Source organism: Bufo bufo, chromosome 1 (genome assembly GCF_905171765.1).
Source record: "Bufo bufo chromosome 1, aBufBuf1.1, whole genome shotgun sequence".
Taxonomy (NCBI): Eukaryota; Metazoa; Chordata; class Amphibia; order Anura; family Bufonidae; genus Bufo; species Bufo bufo.
This window is the reverse complement of record NC_053389.1, coordinates 259,650,922-259,676,994: the sequence shown is the minus strand read 5'-3', so window position 1 is coordinate 259,676,994 and position 26,073 is coordinate 259,650,922. Positions and strand designations below refer to the sequence as shown.

Here is a 26,073-nt window from a genome sequence, read left to right as displayed (position 1 = left end):
GCAAAATCTTATTGTCAGGAATGTTTTTGTTACAACTTTTTGTTTTCATGCAGTCATTGGCAGTAATATTTTACTATCTACAAACCAAGAGGGTGGACTTCTTATGAACCATGCCATAGTTCATAGTTTATCGACTAGCTCAGTGTGTCTCAACTAGGGGTTTGCAAAATGAGGCAGTAGCTAGGCTTTCCTTCACCTGGGCGAAATTTTCAGTTCATTGCCTTGTGTGTAATTAACCTGACCAAAGCAGAGTGGACCGTCCATGCCCCCCTACCCCCCAGCCACTCCCCACCAAACCTGTGCCTAGATATGTTCCTAGGTATGCAAACTGTGCTGTACTACATCATAAATAAGAAATGATCCACTGGCTGGGGTTCTTTGGGCCCAGCCAGGGGAATTATTCTTGGCACTTAACCATTATATCTTCAATAAACGAATACGTTTTGACTAATAAAATATACTGTAGAGGTAAGGGATTAGTTGAAAAGGCAGCTCCAAATGTTTGTTTTTTCTCCTGGACCTTTGGGGCCCACTATGGTATCAGAGTATGGGTCCACCTGAGAATCCTCTAGTTGTCTGGTGGGCCAGTCTGACCTTGGATTTCATCTAGATATTATAAGTATTATCCTAATTAACCTAAAGGGATTGGAGATGCTTTCCCTGAGGATAAGTTGACTGTCTCTTTGACTGTTGGCTTCTGGGAACACCAATGATCATCTGAAATGTGTGGATGAACCCAGCAACAAGTGTTCAGCTTCCCTGCAGTACAGGCGTGGACATACCATATGTGCAACCTGTGCAGCTACATGGTAGCCCAGCAGGTACATAGATCTACAACTTAAAAAGCCATAAGCAGAATCCATTAGCTAGAATGTGGTCTACACTATCTGACATATTGTTGAAGAGACATAAGGTCTATCATAAGGAGAATACTCTATGACTGGAGAGCATGGGGCTCATACACTATTCTTGCACACTGGCACCATATGATACCTTTGTATGGCACTTATTCATCCTGAAGCAGACAAAGGTATAGTACAGTCCCATACATATCTTTGGCTGCTGAATTATGGATGAGTACAACATACAGTACAGACCAAAAGTTTGGACACACCTTCTCATTCAAAGAGTTTTCTTTATTTTCATGACTATGAAGGCATCAAAACTATGAATTAACACATGTGGAATTATATACATAACAAACAAGTGTGAAACAACTGAAAATATGTCATATTCTAGGTTCTTCAAAGTAGCCACCTTTTGCTTAGATTACTGCTTTGCACACTCTTGGCATTCTCTTGATGAGCTTCAAGAGGTAGTCCCCTGAAATGGTCTTCCAACAGTCTTGAAGGAGTTCCCAGAGATGCTTAGCACTTGTTGGCCCTTTTGCCTTCACTCTGCGGTCCAGCTCACCCCAAACCATCTCGATTGGGTTCAGGTCCGGTGACTGTGGAAGCCAGGTCATCTGGCGCAGCACCCCATCACTCTCTTTCATGGTCAAATAGCCCTTACTTTCAAAGTTTTCCCAATTTTTCGGCTGACTGACTGACCTTCATTTCCTAAAGTAATGATGGCCACTCGTTTTTCTTTACTTAGCTGCTTTTTTCTTGCCATAATACAAATTCTAACAGTCTATTCAGTAGGACTATCAGCTGTGTATCCACCTGACTTCTCCTCAACGCAACTGATTGTCCCAACCCCATTTATAAGGCAAGAAATCCCACTTATTAAACCTGACAGGGCACACCTGTGAAGTGAAAACCATTTCAGGAGACTACCTCTTGAAGCTCATGAAGAGAATGCCAAGAGTGAGCAAAGCAGTAATCAAAGCAAAAGGTGGCTACTTTGAAGAACCTAGAATATGACATATTTTCAGTTGTTTCACACTTGTTTGTTATGTATATAATTCCACATGTGTTAGTTCATAGTTTTGATGCCTTCATAGTCATGAAAATAAAGAAAACTCTTTGAATGAGAAGGTGTGTCCAAACTTTTGGTCTGTACTGTAGGTCCATAGTACAGCTATGTTCATGACCTTAATGTTTACACCCCTGCCCAATGACCATTAAATGAAATTATTTATACACAAACACCATTAAAATGTCAATCAAGTTTTAATGCATCATAGAGAAGTAAAACTACATTGGAATATTTAGGACAAACACTTTTTTTTGTCTATGCACACTAAATGGACTGTCCCTTTAAATTAAAACAAAAATAAATAATACTACTTTTAACAGTCCAATACAGTTTTTCATACATCCGCTCACATTTTATTTTTCTATCTGCACATTGTAAGTTTTATTCAAGAATAAAATAACTTAAAAAACCTTTTAAACCTAAAAAATTACATTGCAAGCTGCATCTGGATGTGTAATTGGCATAAAACAACCAACTGTGTTTTTTATTTTTTTTAGTCAAGTTTGTTTTTGTTCATCAGTAAAAGAATATAAAATCTTGGTCAACCCATGGTTAAGTGTATTAAAATAGATTTGTATAGTACTGCACAGTTTCTCCCGGAGTTGTGAGAATGGTGGTAGGGACTATTAACGGCCATCAACCCCTTTTTTTAAGTAAGACATTCACAACTGTGTGATATGCAGATGTACAGTGGAGCTGCCTTGTTTTATGTAGTTTTGAAAATGCAAATTTTCTCTCAATATGAGATTAGTGTGATATGATATAAGCAGCCTGTAATGTTCAAAGCATGTATCAAGTCCTGTATAAAAAAAATTATAACATGTCAGTATGAGCAAGGAACCCGAGTACAATTTTACATACCACATTAAGACTACTCTGTTATATATATAAAAAAAAATAATTAACATTTGAAAAATAAAAAAAATAAAAAAACTTCTAACACTGATAAGTAACATCCAACTTTTCCAGCAAAGCTACCATAGCTTGAATATATCAAATAAAAATAAATGGTAAAATTGTAGTAAAATACAATTTTTAAAAAAGACTTTTTCTTAAAGGTGCGTTAATGTGTTTTGGACTTTTTTAAATCATAAATTCCAAACTGTTATACAATATACTGTCCAATATTCTGTCTTAATGAAGGGAACAACACATAAAAGTCTATCTTCAATTTGATATTGAACCATTGATATGTGTATTTTACATCCTAATAGAATCCACAGAATTGTAAAGCCTGTTAAGGCGCTAGGCTAAGCTGACCACTGTTGTATCAGGAAGACTAGCTAAAAATACGGTAAATAGTTGAATTCATTGTAATTTTTTGTAGAAGCAGAGACTTTAAAAATAATGTTTTTCTCCCCTGCTCCCACATCCACATCTATATACTAATTTAAAAAAAAATCATAATCTAAAAACAACATGATATATCAGATATGAGAAACTCCATGAGGCAGTTTTTTTCCTGTACCATATAGCAGATACTTCTGCAAGCATAAAATAAAAACACATATTGTTCCTTTCACATTATATATTTTACAATAAAAATGCAGTACAAAAAGGTAAAGTTTTTTGGCATATTGTCTGTACTGGCGAAATTAAAAAAAGGAAGATAAAATAGAAATAAAGATACTTGTAAAAAAATGTTTTCTTTTTGTAAATCAACTGACCAAAGTTACTCACTTTGTCATCTTTAAACCTTTCAGGAAAAAAAAAAAGTTCAATGAGAAAATACATTAATAGCAAAATAAGTACAAAGAACCTGCAAAAAATGAAGGAGTTGTACAGTCGTACTTTGATAAATAGTTCAGCGCGCATATACACAAGCATAAGCATGAAAATACTTCAATGTCCCAATAGAAATGTTTCGTTTATACAGTTCTCTTTAAATATAGCTGCAGACCTCAACTGTATTAATACTGGGAGGAAAAAAATAAAGAAAAAATTTAAAAATTTAAAAGTTCAGCATTTGTTTGAAGGCTCTGAGTATTTCCTAACATAACCCTTTTCAATAGCCCCATTGAAAAATAAACCTGAATATGTGGCAAATTTGATTTGAAAAGGCTAAAAAGAGTCCAAAAATAATAGAATTTTTTTTTCTTAATTATTCATGTCTCCCAAAATAGAGTTATGAATCAGTTATATACTAACTCTACAATATGTCAATCCTCTTGATGAATAAATGAAATCGTTAAGCATGAACCAACCACTCATCTCTGTGGTACTTGCTTACTTTGGCCCTTTCTCAAAAGTTTTTTTTTTTTTTTTTGCTTGAATCCGGCATTTTTTTAAGGCCAAAGTAAAAAATGAAGTGAACAAACTCATAAGCATTAAAAGTGTTAGCACGAGACGCAGAAGACGTTGCTTTCATCGCTATTGCCACCATGTTGGTTGTTTGCGAGAGATTTTTTTGTTGTTGTTGTTACGTCAATGCTGCTTGTGTACTTGTAGATTTTAAAAAAACACACTGCTCCTTTTTTCTCCTTCTTGGCGAAATTTACTTAAAGTTATAGTCTCATCTGCCCATGTCAATTGTTACTCTGAGACTGCTGCAGGCCACCTTTGTGAATAGTAGGGGTTGCAGATGAGGGTTTCATCCAGGGGACCGTCAGCAATGAAGCGGTGGCGGTTGTCGTCATGGTGACCTGAAGCATCTGTTCGCTTTGAATCAGTCTAATGAGAGTTTTCAGACGATCCAAAGATGACTGAGTTCCTCTCTGCTGGGCCAGCAAGCTATTCTTTAGCTCTAAGCATTTCTGTCACATAGGGAAAGAATAAAATGTGATAGTTATATTGAAAACAAGCTCTTTGCATGAATGGATAACACACAACCACGGATGAGCATGCAATGTCCCATAGGCCTTGTTCTAGTAAATATTACACTGTATCATAGAGTCCAGAATAGCACAGGCTAGATCTACTTGTCAGTAGGTGAATTTTTCAGCCGTGATTTTTTTTTACGTACCTTATATATCCTCAGTTATGCTGCCTTAGCATGTGCTCAATGGGCTCTGTATGCTTTAACTTTACATAATAAACTTTAAACTGGTTTCAGTTTATTTTTATCCTTTCGGGACCGAGCCATTTTGCATTTTTGCTTTTCTGTTTTTTACTCCCAGCCTTTTTTACTTCTAATTTCTAATGGCACCAGTTAATATTGCATACAATGTAGTGGGAAGCTGTAAAAAAAAAATCAAAATAGGGTGGAATTGGAAAAAAAAATTCCACCACAGTTTTATGTGTTTTGTTTTTCCCGCGTTCCCTGTGCGGTAAAACTGACCTGTTCCTTTCATTCCCTGGGTCAGTATGATTGAAGCAATACTACATTTATATAGTTTTTCTTGTGTTTTAATACTGGAAATAAAATAAAATAAAAACTTTAAAAAATTATTATTTTTTTTCACCGTATATATTGACCCCTGCAACTTTTCTTAAAGTTACATCTATAGAGCTGTGTGAGGGGCCATTTTTTGTTAGGCGATCTGTAGTTTTTATATTATTATCATTATGAGTGACTTTTTGATCACTTGTTATTTAATTTTTTTAGGAGGTGAAGCTATGAATAAATTTGGAATGAGCTATTATTATTTTTTTTCCTTTACAGCATTCACCATACAGTATAAATACATTTATATTTTAATAGTATAGGCATTTTGGGACATGGCGATGCCTATGATCTACAGCTCTATTAGGCTGCAACTCTTCTACAAGATCCAGTCTAATAGAAACAACAAATGCCTTCCCCGATCTCTGCACAGGGAAACCATTCCAGACACAGCGCCCTCGAGGAAAGCCACCTCAGATGCCATGGTCACAATTGAGAACAGTTTAAAACAGCAGAAACCTGACAGCTATGGTGCCTGCTACACTCAAGAGAGGGGGAGCGCGATTTTTAAAGAACGGACTTCACCTATACATGTATGGTGGCATTCCTGAAGGGATTAATGTCATGTAGGGGCAGGGATGTTAAACATTTTTGTAATATGTTTACCCTATATTAGGGAAAGATGTTTCTTTGTTCTAGAAAATAGAGTATATTATCTTTTTAGCAAAGCTCTAAGGCCTCTTTCACACGAGCGTTTCCGGATAAGGTCCGGATGCGTTGCGGTAAACCAGCGTGAGTAGGTACGCAATTGCAGTCAGTTTTGACTGCGATTGTGTTCCGTTGTTCAGTTTTTATCGCACGGGTGCAATGCGTTTTGCACGCGCGTGATAAAAAACTGAATGTGGTACCCAGACCCGAACTTCTTCACAGAAGTTCAGGTTTGGGTTCAAGGTTGGGTAGATTGTATTATTTTCATAATACAATAGGGCTGGAGGGGTTAAAAATAAAAAATAAAAATTTAACTCACCTTAATCCACTTGTTCGCGCAGCCGGCATCTCTTCTGTCTTGTTCTGTGAGGAATAGGACCTTTGATGACGTCACTACACTCATCACATGGTCAGTCACATGATCCATCACCATGGTAAAAGATCATGTGACGGACCATGTAATGAACGTAGTGACGTCATCAAAGGTCCTATTCCTCACAGAACAAGACAGAAGAGATGCCGGCTGCGCGAACAAGTGGATTAAGGTGAGTTAAATAATTTTTTATTTTTTTTAACCCCTCCAGCCCCATTGTACTATGCATTCTGTATTCAGAATGCTATTATTTTCCCTTATAACCATGTTATAAGGGAAAATAATAAAGATCGGGTCTCCATCCCGATCATCTCCTAGTAACCGTGCGTGAAAATCGCACCGCATCCGTACTTGCATGCGGATGCTTGCGATTTTCACGCAGCCCCATTCACTTCTATGGGGCCTGCGTTGCGTGAAAAACGCACAAACTAGAGCTTGCTGCGATTTTCACGCAACGCACAAGTGATGCGTGAAAATCACCGCTCATGTGCACAGCCCCATAGAAATGAATGGGTCCTGATTCAGTGCGGGTGCAATGCGTTCACCTCACACATTGCACCCGCGTGGAAAACTCGCCTGTGTGAAAGAGGCCTAAGTGAGTGTTGCTAAAGTGACTAAAGATAGCCATGGTGATGGGCAGCAATAGCTAGGGCACATATACATAGTCAGGGACTGGGGTAGGGACAAGAGACAGGCCGGAAACCTCTGTATGTTAAACACAGGCGGTCTTCAGTGCTCAGTAGAACTGGCGTGGATAGTGACTATAATTAGCGTGGATACTCCACTAATTGGAATGGATGGTGTCCACTTATTAGTCACTATCCACTCAAATTAAGAAAAAGATCCACACCAATAAGGGATATCACCCATGCTAATTAGGGACAGTATCTACCCCTATTAGGAACACTGTACATATAAATTAGGAACACTATCCAAGCCAATTAGGGACCATCATTACTTTAAGAAATGAATGTCAGTCAGTCAGCCGAAAAATTAGGAAAACTTTGAAAGTAAGGGCTATTTCACCATGAAGGAGAGTGATGGGGTGCTGCGCCAGATGACCTGGCTTCCACAGTCACCGGACCTGAACCCAATCGAGATGGTTTGGGGTGAGCTGGACCGCAGAGTGAAGGCAAAAGGGCCAAAAAGTGCTAAGCATCTCTGGGAACTCCTTCAAGATTGTTGGAAGACCATTTCAGGGGACTACCTCTTGAAGCTCATCAAGAGAATGCTACTTTGAAGAACCTAGAATATGACATATTTTCAGTTGTTTCACACTTGTTTGTTATGTATATAATTCCACATGTGTTAATTCATAGTTTTGATGCCTTCATAGTCATGAAAATAAAGAAAACTCTTTGAATGAGAAGGTGTGTCCAAACTTTTGGTCTGTACTGTACATATTTACATAAATATAATATATATATATATATATATACATAAATATAATATATATTATATATATATACATATAAAAATATGAAGAAATAGCAGCACACTTTAAATGCCAGGTGCTCAATCCTTGTATCGATCCTGGATGAAGAATCCCCAAACGATAGCAAAGGTAAGTGACAAGGCAGCACCCCGGAATTGAAAGAAAACAGTGGATCCTTTTATTACACCAAATGAAACGTTTCAGCTCATCTCAATGGAGCCTTTGTCAAGCTTTGATCTATTTCATGTAATGTTCGTGTTGTTAAAAGATATCGACAGTATGCACTATAAGGGCTCGTTCACACGAACGTATGCTGCCCGTTGCCGTATTGCGGACCGCATTTGCGGAACCGCAATACACAGGCACCATTCCGTGTGCATTCCGCATCACGGATGCGGACCCATTCAGTTGAATGGGTCCGCAAATCTGGAGATGCGGAACGGAAGCACGGAATGGAACACTACGGAAGCACTACGGAGTGCTTCCTGGGGTTCCGTTCCGTGCCTCCGCACCACAAAAAGATAGAACATGCTCTATCTTTTTGCGGAACGGAGGGATCGCGGACCCATTCAAGTGAATGGGTCCACGATCCCCATGCGGCTGCCCCATGGACAGTGCCCGTGCATTGTGGACTGCAATTTGCGGTCCACAGCACGGGCTTCACACGTTCGTGTGAACGAGCCCTAACAGTGACATCTACAGCACCCTGCCCCCTTAACAGTGACCTCCACAGCCCCCCACCCCTTAACACTGACCCCCCCCACAGTGCCCCGTCTCCTTAAAATGGAACCTCCACAGCAGCCCACCCCCTTAACTTTGACCTTCACAGCAGCCTACCCCTTTAACAGTGAGTTACACAGCGGCCCACCCCCTTAACACTGACCATAGGTTATAGTCCCCTTAACTGTGACCTCCACCATTCCCGGGCCCTCTTTACAGAGACCTCCACAGCGACTGCCCCTTTAACAGTGACTGCCACAGTACCCGCTCCCTTAACAGTGATCTCCACTGTACCCAGCTCCCTTAACAGTGACCTCACAGTACCCTGCTGCTGCCTTAACAGTGACCTCACAGTACCCCGCTGCCCCTTTAATAGTGGCCTCCACAGTCCCCTCCTCCCTTAACAGGGACCTCCACAGTGCCCGCCCCTTTAACAGTGACCTCCACAGCGGCCTGCCCCCTTAACAGTAACATCCACAGTGCCCTCCCCTTTAACAGTGACCTCCACAGCAGCCGCCCCTGTATTGTGACCTCCACAGTACCCCGTCTCCTTTACAATGATTTCCATAATATCCACAGAGCTCCGTTCCCTTAAAATGTGACTTCCACAACACCCCGCCCCCTTACCAGTGGCCTCTACAGCACTCCGCCCCTTAACAGTGACCTCTATAGCGGACCATCCCCTTAACTGTGACCTCCACTGCTCCCTGCCCCCTTAACAGAGACCGCCACAGCGCCCGCCCCTTTAACAGTGACCTCCACAGCATCCTGCCTCCTTAACAGTGACCTCCACAGAGGCCCACCCCTTTAACAGTGACCTCCACAGCAGCCGCCCCTTTATTAGTGACCTCCACAGTAACCCGTCTCCTTAACAGTGATTTCCACAACACCCCGCCCCCTTAACAGTGGCCTCTACAGAAATCTGCCCCTTAACACTGACCTCCATAGCGGACCGTCCCCTTAACTGTGACCCCCACAGCAGCCTGCCCCTAGGGTGGCCAGAGGTGTGGTTCTAAGGCAGACAGTCCGGCTTTCAGACTCCCTATCCTCCGTCCATCGCAGAGAAAGTCACCCTCCCTCCCACCACTGTAGCTGACAGAAGTTGATATTAAACTTCATTTTTTCAATCCCCGTCGTCTGCAGAACGGGAGGGTGTGTGGCCTAACCGGACCGGGGGCATGGCTTAGCGGACCGGGCAGAGTTTTTAAGTCCGTATTTTGAGGGTGGCCTGAATGGCCACCCTACCTGCCCCTGAACTGTGACCTCCACAGCACTCCGCTCCCCTAACAGTGTCATCCACAGCGCCCTGCCCCTTTAAAGCTGACCTACAGCAGTGAAGAAAAATGGCTCGGTTGTATGGCAATCTGGTTTAAAACTGTGTGTATGTGGAGACTAAGGGCGAGCTTCTATTGGCTGATAAGGGTCATGTGACCAGGCTTCTATTGGCTAATGCATTTTTTGGGAATATCTAGAAGGCTGAGACCCGGTCTGAAGCCTTCTCAGACACCTGATGTACCTGTGCGCCAAATTTCGTGATTGTAAATGCGACGGTGCGGATTCCTTTAGCAGACATACATACACACACACACACACACACACACATACATACACTCAGCTTTATATATATATATATATATATATATATATATATACACTGTATATATATATATATATATATATATATATATGTATATACAGTTGTGTTCAAAATAATAGCAGTGTGTTTAAAAAGTGAATAAAGCTCAAAATCCTTCTAATAGCTTTTATTTCCAAACACACAAATGCATTGGGAACACTACACATTCTATTCCAAATCAAAACATGAAGAAAAATATATCAAATTTGTGTTGTTCCTCTAAAAAAATTGAAAAAAAGTGAATATTAGACTGTTTAAAAAAATAGCAGTTTGTGTTTTTCTTTACAAACTCAAACATTAACTATATAAACTGAAAAATGTTTGAAAATTTTGCTTTCCTTTGAATCACTTAAAGGGAACCTGTCATCAACTTTATGCTGCCCAAACTAACGGTAGTATAAAGTAGTGACAGAAATGCTGATGTCAGCGGTGTGTCACTCATGAGCTAAAAGTAAGTGGTTGCTGAGAACCAGCATCATAATCATTGCAGCCCAGGCTTTGAAAAGAGTCAAATCTACCTGAGAAGAGTCATGGTTATTCATAATCTCCTGCCCACCTGCTGATGGTTGGCAGTTCTCTCCTAGAGAGGGGGGGAGAAAACTAGGTAGAAGCCTGTCAGTTATCAGCAGGTGGGCAGAGAGAGCAGGAATTCATGAATAACCATGACTCTCAGGTGGCCATGACTCTTTTCCAGGCCCAGTCTGCAATGATTGTGATGTTGGTTCTCGGCAACCACTTACTTTTAACTTATAAATGACAGACCACTGAAATCAACTCGCCTGTCTCTACTTTATTCTTCTGTTAGTATGGGCAGCATAAAGTTGATGACAGGTTCCCTTTAACTAATATTTAGTTGTATAACCACTGTTTCTGAGAACTGCTGTACATCTGTGTTGCATGGAGTCAACCAACTTCTGGCCCCTGTGAACAGGTATTCCAGCCCAGGATGATTGGACTACATTCCACAGTTCTTCTCTATTTCTTGGTTTTGCCGTCACCCCACAAGTTTTCTATTAGATTAAGATCCGGGGATTGGGCTGGCCACTCCATAATGTCAATCTTGTTGGTCTGGAACCAAGATGTTGCACGTTTACTGGTGTGTTTGGGGTCGCTGTCTTGTTGGAACACCCATTTCAAGGGCATTTCCTCTTCAGCATAAGGCAGCATGACCTCTTCAAGTATTCTGATGTATTCAAACTGATCCATGATCCCTGTTATGTGATAAATAGGCCCAACACCTTAGTATGAGAAACATCCCCATATCATGATGCTTGCACCACCATGCTTCACTGTCTTCACAGTGTACTGTGGCTGAATTCAGTGTTTGGGGGTCATCTGACAAACTATCTTCGGCCACTAGACCCAAAAAGAACAATCTTACTTTCATTAGTCCACAAGATGTCTCTTTAGGCCAGTCATTGTGCTCTTTGGCAAACTGTAACCTCTTCAGCACACTTTTTTTCAACAGTGGGACTTTGCGGGGGCTTCTTGAGATAGCTTGGCCTCACATAGGCGTCTTCTAATTGTAACAGTAGTCACAGGTAACTTTATACCTTCTTTGATCTTCCTGGAGCTGATTGTTGGGTCCTTGCCATTTTGGCTATTCTTTTATCCATTCGAATGGTAGTTTTTCCCTTTCTTCCACGTCTTTCAGGTTTTGGTTGCCATTTTAAAGCATTTGCGATTATTTTAGCTGAGAAGCATATCATTTTCTGCACTTCTTTATATATTTTCCCCTCTCCAATCAACTTTTTAATCAAGGTACGCTGTTCTTCTGAACAATGTCTGGAACGACCCATTTTCCTCAGAATTTCAGAGAGAAATGCACTGTAACCAGCACGTGCAACATTTGCTGCCTTCCTTCCTTAAATAAGGGCAATAATTGTCACCTGTTTTTCAAAGAATAAATGACCTCACTCATTGAACTCCACACTGCTATTATTTTGAACATGCCCCTTTCAACAAGTGATTTAATTACAGATAATCAGCAGCATGCATGCCATGACTGTTGGGTCTGTTGGGTTTCTATTACTCTACTACACCTGCTAGTAAATTATTTGCCATGTAGAAATATCATTTCTACCAAAAACAGTGATTGATCACGTTAGTGATGTCTGACTGCTATTATTTTGAACACAACTGTATATATATAATGATATATATATATAATGATACAACTATTTGCATGCAAACTGTTTTTGGAAGAAGGCTGCCATGTTTTTCTAATCCTCACCAACCAATTTAACTTAAAATTTTACAATAGGATCAGAAAATAGCACTTATTTATATGTAGTTTAGTTTATATAACACCATGGGTGAGGAACCTTTATACGGGTATCCCAAACTTATGGAACAGTTGTATACAAACTCTCACCCTAAATTTCATCTCCACCCCAAAGAGACAATGATCACATGGACACCGAATTAGGGAATAACTGCAATACTACTACAGGGGAAATGAAGCATTACTTGTACCTTATGAAATCAGTGGGCTGTCCCTGAAACAGAAGGATGTGCTAGGTCCTTCGGAAAGAGATGATGGTCAAAATGAGGAGCCCATCCACTAACTCTAAACTAAATATTTGCCTAATCATGATATTAACTAGAACATGGTCCTATCTAACCATTTCATATTTCTGCAGATGAAGACAATGAATTCTGACCTTTATAGCATTGTTCAGCTGTCGTTCTTGGTCTTCAAGCTGTCTCTGTTCATTTTTCAATTCATTGCCTTTCTTCAATAATTTCCTTTTCTCTTCCTCTTTCACTGTAAAACAAGAAATGAGAGTTAGCTGGATATCAAATATATATATATATATATATATATATATATATATATATGTAGTGGGTTAGTGAATTTATTGGGTATGGATTTGTATGCTCCTCTAGGACAGTATGGACCACACTAACCATACAAAAGAAAACTTTTTCCAAACTGTGGTCCCCCAAGTCTTACTAAACTACAACTCTTAGCATGCCTTGATACTGTCTAGGCATGATGTGAGATGTGGTTTTTCAATAGCTGGTTAATGCTCCATTTTACCACATAAGCCTCATTTTTAAAATTAGAAATAACAGAAAGGTCCCCACCAGATTTATGTGTGACGTAAGACTGAACGATGGCGAGGGCCCCACTCCATGGCACGGTTTCCTTTTTTAATACCTATAAGATAATAAAATAAATCAAATACAGGGTCCAGGATAGATAATTTGATTTTTTGATTGTATTAAAAATAAAATTTATAAAAATAAAAATTTTGATCTTTTAAGGAACAATAGTGGCTTAGAACATGCAGGGGGTGGTTACATGGCTATGCAGGCCTAACATGGGGTCCAAGTCACTACAGAAATGGTAAAATGTGGTATGCTGATGGAACAAAATTGGTTGGAAAATGTGTTTTGTTACACATGCCTATGATCCACTGATTATTTAAGTGGTGATGACCTTCAGGTCCTTACCACCCTTCAACCCCTGGCTCCCTCTTTCTGGGGAGAAAACCAGTTGCTAAGCCCTGTTTGGAAGCTTCTGTGCCAGCCAGCCAGATCTCAGGGCAGAAAGTGCATTTCTAAGCTTCATTGAAGAGGGGTGGGAGTACTGGTCTTTGATCATTGTGTGGACCTTAGGCTTACAAAGGTCAAGCAGTGTTGCTTGCCTTCTCCATTTAGAGAGGGTTTCCAATAATCTCATCTTTGAGCAGTTTCTGTTGGATACTTTTTGGCCATTTTATGGTGCATAGAGCAGTTGTTGAAAACTGGATGACTTGAGATCTTCTAGCCAGGAAAAAAGAAAAATTCAGCTAGTCTAGATTACAATTTTCACGGTTACTTATATTAAGTTCTCCTCACCTTCTGTTGGCACTTTGGACACATCCAGACTCCTTTGGGTGCTACTTTCACTGGTGAATCTAAGCAGTCTGAATGGTAAGCTCTTGGGCACATTCCACACAGCTGTAAATTACTGCCCCGTTTGCATGCTGAGCAGTGTCCATCATGAATGATCTCATTCTAAGGGAGAAAAACAAATTCATTTTAATGTTGACCTGTAAATTAGTAAAATTTGTAAAATATTCATATTGGCTTTCATAAGGTATTGACATTAGATGGAGACTGGTCATCTCAGTAACTCAATAATCTTCCATAAACAATAGCGCTCAAATCACCTTGGCATTTATGTTTAGGTCCAAAAAGGTGGGAACAAAAATTAATTACCCACGATATTTCAGTTCAATGTGTGTATGGGCCAAAGGAGCAACTAATGTAAACCCATACAAGGCTCCTCTATCTACAAATACAACCTTCTACCAGGGATGACAAGGCTGTTATGGTAAATAAGGAGCATCGGGCAATCCCAATCCCAGAGATAAAAGTCCATTATTTTTGTCAAGGACTCTCCTCTCTATATATAACCCCCCCCCCCCCCCCCCCCCACAAGTGATCATTTTCCCCAAGATAAATTGGTTGGGATGTCTTGATGACCATAGCCCGATCCTATATGACCTAAGACAAAATGATAAATAATTTATAAGACTCCATCATGTCCAATCCATGATAATGAAAGGTATTTTTTCCCATTTGGGTGTGAAATGCTGATGAGTTTAAAACATTAGCTGTTGTGTTAATGCCAGATAATGCTACACAAAACAGATAATATAAACAATATAAACTGATAATATGTAGAAAAGAAACCACATTGACACAAATCAAAGATTCTGTGAAATTTGAATCTTAGAATGAAAAGATTGACTCTGGAATGAGGTTCCATTATGAGATATGTTCTTTGGTGCAATGTGTAGTCATCAGGATTTTCACCCCACTCTCCAAAGCACAGCCCATCTATCTGGGGCAGCCAGTGCCAGCCATTTGTCGATCCTTGGTGGGATGCTTGGTCAGGCTAACCCCAAGGCACAGAATGCTACCTCAAGCCTTAGTAAGGAGAAGTACTGATCCTTGCAAGGATTTTTGGTTCGGAGGATGTGGATGGTCGGACACTTTTTGGAGATGGCTTTGCCATAAACTGCATTCTAGCACATTTTTTGTGCAACACGATCACACATTTTTTGCAATCTGGATTAGTGCAAAGGAAAGTAGAGGACATATTCTCGGAGGGCTAGGGGCTAAGATGATATCCACCTAGAGCTGACTATTTCTATTCTCCATGGATTATCCAAAATGGGAATCACTCTCCTGACTCCAGTTTTCTAATGTCTGTGGGCAGCTTTACACTTAGGACTTGAAATAAACCATCATAACAATATGGCTATTTTCTCCATTGAGTTACATTCCTAAATCCTTATATTTTGCATAATGGTTTAATGTAATGATGAAAAAACCAACATACCTTCCAATAGGAATCCGTTATCGCTAGCACATAAAGAAGGGCAGAAATAGGTTAGTGGTCAAAATTCACAAGACAAATGCAATAAATCAGAGGGGTAGTACAGATACAAGCATATATTATAAGCATTAGTTATTGTGGGGTTAGTCCTTTTACTGTCCATGCCACTTTGATCATTTGTACTATGGACACTAAAATGCAGTGGTCATGATGGAGGATTAATGAAGGATGTAGAGTATTATGTTTTGAGGAAGTGTGATCAATGGCTAAGGCAGGGCACATACAGTATCAAGGTGTAAAAGACCCAAATTATGAAGTAATGCAGCTTTGCCCACAATGTTCAGGATTTAGTTTTGGCATCTTGGAACCTTCCCTAGAAATTGAATCTATTTAGGCAGCTTAAAAAAATCATCATTAGTTGCTATGGGCATATATTGAATGTGTCTGGTTGCTATGGATATAACTTCAATGAGACTGGTTGCTATGAGCACATTCCGATTGGGACCAGTTGCTATTGGCACAGCTTCAAACAAACTATGGGCGCAGCTCAAATGTCACTGGTTGCTATAGTCACAACTTGAATATAAATGTGACCATTAGTGATGAGCGACAGGGGCAATATTAGAATTCGCAATATTTAGTGAATATTTTGGCAATTCACGAATTCGCCATTATTTTCTTGATTGCGATAATCGGCAATGTAATATGCGCGTATTGTGCGAGCAATACAGGAGTGGGTCACTTTTGCTACATTTTTCAAGCTGCTAGAAGTTTCCTGAGACTGGAGAAAATGGTTGGCACGGCCGAACATTACAATAGCTTTATATGCAGATAGAGTGCTCCAATATATTCGCGATTGCGAATTGGCAACTTCACATTTTAGCAGGTCTGACTACATATTACTGATTGGTGTACTAAGTATTGTTGTGAACTTGTGACATCACAGCACTATGTCTGTATGTATGTATGGACAGCAGAACCTATCAGCTACACAATATCACTAACCTACACTGACTATCTTCCACTAACTATCTGTATTATATATGTGAGCTAACTAACTGACTAACTAACTAACTGACTGACTATCTAATTTAATGACACAGCAAAGCACAGAGCACAGCAATGACACTGCTCTCTCTCATAACTGCAAAATACTGCATACAAGGGCTGCTGGGGAGGCTCTTATATAGTAAGGGGTGGGCAACTTTCCTATTGGTTGCTAGGGATGTTGCTAAGCTCAGACAAAGACATTGCAGCCTTCTCATTGGCCCACAAGCAAGAAACAGGGAGGGATCATGGGTTCAGATGAAAAAAAAATCTAGAATATTTCCGAATACGAATATATAGCACTATATTCTAAAACTTCGCAAATTCTCGAAATGGCGATATTCGCAATTAAAATTCGTGATTAGAATATTCGCGCCTAGTACTAGGGACCATGAGCAACAAGTACAATTTTCTTTACTAAATAACCCTAGCTGTTAATATAGTAAGCAGCTACTTGTGCCATGTGATGCTCGGTGCAAGAAGGTGGTTGGAAGCAATATATATTTGTCAACAGTTGCCATATGTCCACACCTGAGTAATTTAATTTTTTCAAGTTGCTCTCTGATGATCCGAATACCATAGGATTCTAATAAAAGTCATTGGAACTATTCAGAATTCAGTGTGACTGTAGCTTTAGAACCTTGTATAATAGCACACAAAGTCCCCACAGAGCCATATTACTCCTTGAAGTGCTAGATGGTGCCTCCATAGGGCATCCTTTTCTCCCCTGGGTGGGATACTTTAAAGGAAGGATACCTCAGTGATATTAAATACATTGGATCATATAAAATTGTGTAAGTATCCATAGCAGGCTATGGGCACGATATGACGGAGCGTTACAACGTGGATCTGTAATGCGGTCATGTGCATGAGGCCTTTGTAGATATGACTTCATCTCATGACTTTTAGTTAATAAGCAGACATAGGTAATGAACAAAAAAGTTGCCCTTTGAAGTGTAAATTGCCCTTTAAGGGTGTACTATTTTTTGAGTGAAAAGAAACCAAAGCAGTTCTACAGTGAAAATGATATATCCAGTATATCTACAAGGGTTAAGCTATAAAAAAAAATGCTTGACTCTATAGTTGTTCAGCTGTTGGTAGGTCATAAATGTTGCCCACTCCTACATGTCTGTTCGCCCTGTAGAACAGTTATGTCAACTCTTTACAACCAAGGGAGCTTACTGGCTACTGCTACTATTCTGGCAAAACAACAACTTTTCTGAATTCAACCTCCCCTCCATCTCCTGATGAGGGTCTGCTAGTCCCTAAAAACGTTAGACTGACAACAGGATCTGTTTGCAAGTATCTAATATCTAAGCCACCTGACGGACCCATTATAACAACATAGGTCACCTAATATTGATTCATTTGTTTACATTTCCGGTTAAACCTATAGACAGAATGATAAACTTACATGCAAGATGGGTGGAAGATAGTTCAAACTCAGTTTCGCCACTGATGAATGATATCATTACCACTCATAATTGATCTTTTGCCCAATTATCATTAAAGATTGTGGATCTCATTGACATTCCCTTAGTGTCAGTAACCTCAAAGTCTATGCTGTCTGAACCCATATGCATACAGCAGAACTTCTTTTTGCAAAACAGTAATTTTTGCATATTGTACACTAATGAGTATGCTGCACTGAGGTATACTGTACATGACTGTACAAGGTCAACGTTCTGATCACGCAAGGTGTTGACTTTCCATGACATTCAACCGGTAAAATGAATTACCTGAAAATATCCTATTTTCTTATTAGCAACTAATCAATTTGCTCACGGAATAGCTTGAGGTACATTAATCATAGCTATCATCCCTAAGATGAGGCTCCTAATAACTCCGGGACATCAGTTAATAAAACCCAATAGACTGTTTTATGTTCACTAGAAAAATAGTGATGAGATCTGTCATCCAAATATAGAGATGATGGAGGATCTTCAAGGCCTTAGAGAATAGCACTGGGCACAAAAAAGTGGTAATCCATATTTCAGCAAAAAAAAAAAACACAAAAAAAAACATTGTACACATTCTTAAGGGCATGCCCTGACCCTTTTGAGGTCCAAGAATCATGAATATTCATCAAGATGGTTGCTTCCTTCAGAGGATTCACTTTAAAAAGAATCCCTTTTAGCTACAAACCTCCCTCTGATGATAAGCTGCCCCCCGAGTGATCAGCTGTAATCTGTGGGGGAACTCAGCATCAGCAACAGTTCATTTCTCCAGCAGCACCACCACAGGAGACATGAAGAATTACAGTTATCATTCATATCAATGGGCAGTCTGTGTAATGCATGAACATGCTGGGTCATCCAGAGAAGAACATGCTCAAAAATGTATCATTGTGACTATGATATGCACTGGTCATCACATGGCACAAGACAGCATGAAATCTAGGTCTTAATATTAACGTGTGTATTGTTTGCATTACTGTTTATGTAATTTGTAATTGTAATTATATTTGTATTATCATTCTATTCTGATGTCAGAACAGTCTAACTAGACAAAATTGAGGGACACTACATAGATGTCATATATCTCTTGCTGCAGAAAGCATCTGACACCAAATAGCATCTACCATAAAGAGGAGGTTACATGTGAGCAACTGTTAACTAGAGTATCAAACCAGCACTGATTGTGGGCTCCCCTTTGTTTGCTTTATGGGCCGTATGTGGTTGACTCTATTAAGAGACACTCTTTTGGTTTATGGATTCCTATGTGGCTTGCTCTTTTAGTGAAAATATGTGGCTAGCACTTTATAAAGAGGTATTATGCCTGGTGCTGTTTTGGAGGGACACAAGGGAAATAATGATGTACTGTTTGGGCCATTTTACAGGGAAGACAAAATGTCCAAATGCCATGTGGCCTTCTCGATTCATTACTATCTGAAGGACAATTAATAATTGGGAAACATATGATGTGGAGTTATTTGGACACTACATGTATTCTTAGGGCTTCTTCAAATGTCCGCATTGAAAACTTTCTGGGTTGTGGCTGCTGCAGTCAGATTTTAGTGTGGCAGTGAGGTCCCTATCTTCATGTAGGAAATGGACATGGCGACCACTGGAGATTCCAGATTCATGTTGAAGGAAACATAGTCCAAGATAGGGCATGCTTTAGTGTTTTGGTATGGACCTGACACAGTGTTGTAAATAGCACTGCTGGTCTGATTGCTGACAAGGAGAGCACACAGACAAAAAATGCAGTCATGTGAATAGACTCCTATTTGTGCACTTTATGGAAGCTTCTGAAAGATTATTCTTGTGATTATGATACTGTTTGTAATATTTTTATATTTTGTAAAGTTCCAGCCTTTATGAGGACTCTGTGGCTGGCACTGTTTCAGATGGAATGTGACTGATACTGTAGAAAACAACACAGCTCTTGTAAAACTATTGAAATTCATATTAATCAATGAATTATAAGGATCATGTTTTCCAAAAGAGGTTCTGCAGCAACTGAGGCATGCATCATGAGGAATAATTTGCCCATTATTGTAAATACTAAGAATATTGGATGTTAACTTGGAGTTGTGTACAGCCTCATGCTTTAGGGGGACCTGAAACTCTGCAAGGGTGGTACATTATCTCATGTATAACTAACTGTTAGGGATAGGGCATAAAGTGGATACATAGATTATAATAATTAACGGCCTGCAACAAAGCAAAAGCTGGAACTATGGCAGCGCCAACTGTATACAGTGGTCCCTCAAGTTACAATATTAATTGGTTCCAGGACGACCATTGTATGTTGAAACCATTGTAGGTTGAGTAATCGGTTCCAAGGCCCCAAAATGTCATCCAAGATAGGAGAAAATGAAGATTTAAGAAAAATAAGCAGATAACTAAGACAGATAAAACAAGTCCTTACACATAACAGTCAGGAATAGCTGCTAACTAGCAACTAATGCAGCTATTTTACCAGAGAAGTGGTCTTGATTGGTTGGATCTGAGTTTGAGACATTGTATGTTGAGTCTGGTTTCAACTTACGGTGGGGCAGAGCAGACCATTGTATGTTGAAAATATTGTATCCTGAGGCCATTGTATCTTGAGGGATCACTGTACTGCTTTTAACTGGACATATACAGCAGGTGGCAGAGTTGGCAACTTACCTTTCCCTGATAAGAACGGGTTACTCATATAGTTTGAAGCAAGGCGTTTCCTCTGAAGACACAATAAGAACGCCATGAGACACAAAGACTTCGACATCTGGCATTTCACTCAATAACTAATGTTCACAAATATGTTGGTTGTTCAATGCACATTGTAAAGGAAAATCTCAGCAAGGCAAAAAATAGGTTAAAAAAATTCAACTATAGTCAAGCAAACCCTTTCTTCATGTTTCCCAATCTAGTCCCAGCTTGGGCCTTTAAAAAAGTGAAGCATAAGGATGAAGTATTTTTTCACTTGTCAGAGTGTTAAAAGGAAAGTGTCATCAGAAAGTCACCTATTGTTTAAATTACATTTTTAAGTAAATTTTTTTATTTTTTTAATGATTTTTGTTTTTGATTTCCCATGTCCCTATTTATATTTATATTTTTAAATATATAATCTAGAGATAACTTATCAGTAGCCATCACTTTATCATCATAGGCAGAATTACAATGACAGATATAATCTCTGTAGAGATAACACAAGGTCCACCAGTCATAATGAGTGATATGACAGCTTACCTACCCCCTCCTGACCTCTGCACAGGTCACAGACCATGTCTAGAAAACTCTCCCATAAAAGTCCGTCAAAAGGGCTCAATGCCGGAAAAGAACTGAAAAAAAAGGTGAAAAAAATAAATGCCGGATCCGTTTTGCCGGATGACAGTGGAAAGACGGATCTGGCATTTCAATGCATTTTTCTGACTGATCAGGCATTTTTAAGACTGATCAGGATCCTGATCAGTCTTACTAATGCCATCAGTTGGCATACGTTTTGCCGGATCTGGCAGCCAGTTCTGGCGACGGAACTTTTTGCCGGATCACTCTGCCGCAAGTGTGAAAGTAGCTTTAGCCAGTTTTCGTTTACACCAGTTTTTATAAATCTCCCCCAGTGAGTCTTTTCCTGTCCATTGTGTCTATGGCTCATATGGCTGCACTCAAAGAACAGGAAGTCTTGACATATTTTAAGCTTAGTGCCCGGTGCTAAAACGACAGGATTTTAGGAAATTTTTAACTAGATAGGGATATGGAAAACATAAAAAAAAAAAAAACACATAAAATACAAAAAAAAAATGTTTATAATGAAAACTAGATTTACCGGTAATCAATAGGTCATTTCCTGATGACACATTCCCTTTAAGTCTGTGATCCATAAATCCATTCACAGTGATCAGTACAAAAAATAAAGCATGTTCTCAATAGTCAAAATATGGCTGAACACAATGAGATTTCAATGGGGTTCTTTTCAAACAAAAGTGCAACCCCTTTGAAAGACGATATTGGACTGTTGGTAGAGGCGCCTCAGAACTCAGCTTATATCTACCAAACATAATGAAATAATCTCTGTGTCCTCAGTAATGTCTCCAGGCCCCTTGCTTGCTGTCAGCTCAGCACTTCTCTCTGCTTACTCATCACTGATTTTATGTTTTTTCGCGCACACAAGTTTTTATCCTCAATCCCTTCTGATAGAAATGTTCAATCTGATTATTCAGCGTTTTAGGGGGTAAAATTGCTGTGTGCGGTAATCCTTCTGGTATGGAATATAAACTACGCTGAACATTATACATCATAGCTGACTGTCACAAAACACAAAGCAATTACATTGGCTTCTGTTCATTTGCCAATTTATTTTCCAAATGTCAAAAGTCTGTACCACAACCCCCCCCCCCCCCCCCCCCCCACACTCCATTCCCTCTTGCTTGGGGCTCTGAATATGCATGAGTTGATCATACAATTCATTCTGGTTCCCGTATTCCCTTCCCCCTCCCCATTCTATCATACATGATGAAAATTGCTGGACGATCGTACTGAATGAATTTCCTTTATTCGTCCCTGACTTATGTAAACTGGGACTTCTGCAAGGCATAAAGTTTTTATTATTACGAGTGGAGGTCGGTCATACCTCGGGTTCCAGGAGGCTACTGTAAGCCGGATTGGCCGTACTTCTCCTTTTTCTCTCATGACGTTTGCTTTGGATCTCTGTAACCGTGGAAACACATTTACATTAGTATTCCCCATATGTCAAGGGCAGGGATAGATGTTACACCTCTTTATTAAATGCAGTGCTTTGAAGGAAAACAAAGTTGAAGTGAAGTGGAATGCAAAGAATAAGGTCAGGTTTGAACGAGAATGCATGCCCCTTAAAAAAAACAAAAAAACATAAATAAAGCAGAGTTGACTATAAAATCCACAAGCAAAATGAAAAAGTAAAAAAACACTTTTAAAAAAAAAAGAAAAAAAAACAGATAACGCAGAGTTGACTATAAAAATCTACAAGAGAAATGAAAAAGTAAAAAAACACATGTAAAAAAACAACAACAAAAAAAACAGATAAAGCAGAGTTGACTATAAAATCTGCAAGCAAAATTAAAAAATAAAAAAATAAAGTCTGTAAAGCCTTGTATGCATTGTTCCAGGATGTAGTAGAGACAGTTCCTGCAAGTTCTGTGCGTTATAGGTAAACATGCCCAAGGGTCACAGTGGACCTTGGTCCTCATGCAGATGCAAAGCTGTTTAGATGCAACCTGCATGGCACCATAAGGAGTCCCTATGTGTCTGTATTACAGGACCGCAGGCAGTCCATGTCAGGCCTTATTCACTGCTCTATCACCATTACATTCCCCGTCTTAAGGACCAAAAAATAACAACCTCCTCTATTAGACATGGCCATCACATGTACACCAAAGTTGGCAACATTCCTGAATTTGCAATGATTGTCCCTACCTTTCAGAGACTGTCCCATCAAATTTGCGCTGTCCCTGACCAAATTGGGTGGGGCTTATGTAATCCCCAACCATAAGTGGGCAGTCCCAAGAGGGTTGTAAGCATTCCCAGGAAGGGACTCCATAAGCACGGTACATTACTGCATAAGCTACAAGAATAATAAAGTCCAGTGGGCCCTGAATGTATGACGGCAGTGGGCCCTGTCGGTAGGAATTCCTTGTGCTGTGGTGTCTGCACTGTGTTCTGCTTCCATGAGGCACCTAGGAAATAACATGTAGTAGACCATATAGAGCATATAATAGCATCCATATCATTCCTTTTTATCTGTATGTCCAGCTTTCTTCACGTTCTGCTACTCAAGATCCTCTGAATAAAGAGCTTACAAGAAAAAAAAATCCTTATCCTACAGAGGGTGGAAAGACTGGTGCTAGGTCATCATGTTGTGGAAGGGGGCAAACATGGCGAGAATATGGACCACAATCAGGACTTTATTACCACCTACTATGCTATTAGAGTATAATATGTAGTAAAGATATTCAATTAAGTTGTCACATCTGGCCTGGACAAGAAATGTGCACAGAGCTGTTGTTACTTCCCTCCCCCCACTCCTGTTAGCAGCACATATACAGTGCATTATCTGGCGGGTGGCAACAAGGTGCATAAGAAAGGAGAAAGCTCCTCCTGAGGGATGACTGGAGTGACTAAATGTATTTAGAAAAGTCTATAGTTAAAATACCAACTAGTAAATGAAGGAAGCACGGCACTCACCATATGGTAAAATCTTCTCTTTATTGCATATAAGTCACTCCTATCATTAAGGCTACATGCACACGACCGTGGTGTTTTTTGCTGTCCGCAAATCGCAGATCTGCAAAACACGGATGGCGTCCGTGCACGTTCCGCAATTTGCGTAACGGACAGCCTTTAATATAACTGCCTATTCTTGTCCGCAAAGCGCGGACAAGAATAGGTCATGTTCTAATTTTTGTGCGGGGCCATGGAACGGAGCAACGGATGCGGACAGCACACGGAGTGCTGTCCGCATCTTTTGCGGCACCATTGAAGTGAATGCGTCCGCATCCGAGCCGCCAAAACTGCAGCTCGGATGCGGACCAAAACAACGGCCGTGTGCATGAGGCCTAAGGCCTAGCGGTCCTAGCTCCCCAGTTTTCATAATTAATTCCGTTGCCTTGATTAGGAGTCCCTATGTCTACGCCCTCCATCTGCATTGAATGTAAGTTTGCCTAATCGGTCTTATGTTTTTTTCTATATAATATGTTATTGAGTATACCAAATATTGTGTCTTACATGTAATTACATCTGTAATTATCAATTCATACCCTCCAAAATTCAAATTCCAGCATTGTCCGATGTAGCCTCTCACAAAAATAGCAATGCCCTCATCAGTAATTGCCCCTTGGTAAAATTCCCTTCAACCAGTTTTTTTCCCATCTACCTGTGTCTCCTCATACCATCCCCTCACTAGAATATAACAAATTGTTAAGATGCACCAGAAAACTATGAGTGGTTGTTGATCGGCAACTTCTAAAAGTGTTGGATCATCTATAACTATGTGCCAATTTTTACAAATAGAGGTTCGGAAATACCTCCCATTTTTGGAAATCTTGACAGAATTTCCCTGGCAGGAAGGCTACAGACTGGCAAGTGTGGCCATTGAGAGCTTGTACATCCATGTCCCATCTCATGCAGGTGTCCAGGCAGTTAGACATTGCCTCCGATTTTGTATAACATGTCTGTTAAATGTTACTTTTCGTCCTAGAACATAATTCCTTCAAGTCAAGGTGGTCCTGCCAAAGTCAGGTACATGTGATGGGGACCACAGTGCCCCCACTTTTACTAACCTGTTTTTGGCTGGCTTTGAAGATGATATGATTTACACAGTGGATAATCCATACATAAAATACATCCAACTATATTTACGTTATATAGACAACATATTTATAGCATGGACATGGTTCATACGTTAGGGTAAATGTGTACTTTACTAGCCATTTTGGAGACCAAAATGTACAATATCTTAAAGTCGAAGTCCATGTAGGTGAGGACGTAATCCATACTGGTGAATTTAGGAAGCTGAGGGCAACCGATTCTTTACTGAAGTAAGGTAGCTACCATCCAATGCATGTAAAACAAGTCCATTCAGCAAATTACATGCCCTACGTATTCTGGTCCTCAAATGAGGATCACGCACACATTGAAGTCAATGGGTCGGCAAAAAAACGCAGACAGCACACAGATGGTATCCGCATTTTGCAGATTCGCGATTTGCCGATTGCAAATCAAATACGGTTGTGTGTATGAGGCCTTAATAAAACTCATATGTAGAGGCGTAAGAGGAAGCTCTCTTTAATCTTTAACAGCCCCCCACCCCCCCAGGTACAGCTATCATAAGCGGTTTACAATGCTGGTGCCTTCTTTTGCAGCTGTTACTTATGCACCCCTTATAGCAATGCCTGTGCCTACATGTAAATAGCGGGATCAGGCTACATGATGTAGTATACGGTAAATCGAAAAAGTTCAACCATCAGCAAAACATTCTAAATGAGCAAATGCATCAAATCTGTAACGAATGCAGAAAGGGATTGATATAAGTGTATGCATTATGCTAATAAAACATGGTAAAGAGTGCATCACGGCTGAGCCAGGGGTATAAGTGAGAGGTACTGTGGGATGTACTG

At 39.9% G+C, this 26,073-nt stretch overlaps 1 protein-coding gene across 1 annotated transcript in view; it reads right to left on the bottom strand.

The window, feature by feature from the left end:
* Positions 1-4,396: 4,396 nt before the first annotated feature.
* Positions 4,397-26,073, bottom strand: part of PHF21B (PHD finger protein 21B) — a 140,280-nt gene continuing 118,603 nt past the window's right edge. The window contains exons 9-15 of the mRNA XM_040435193.1: positions 22,554-22,630; positions 20,612-20,663; positions 15,453-15,475; positions 13,961-14,119; positions 13,205-13,277; positions 12,778-12,881; positions 4,397-4,673 (exon numbers count right to left, since the gene is read on the bottom strand). Coding sequence (XP_040291127.1) covers positions 4,446-4,673; positions 12,778-12,881; positions 13,205-13,277; positions 13,961-14,119; positions 15,453-15,475; positions 20,612-20,663; positions 22,554-22,630 — 716 coding nt within the window. The 3' untranslated portion in view covers positions 4,397-4,445. The remainder of the gene's footprint in view (positions 4,674-12,777; positions 12,882-13,204; positions 13,278-13,960; positions 14,120-15,452; positions 15,476-20,611; positions 20,664-22,553; positions 22,631-26,073) is intronic.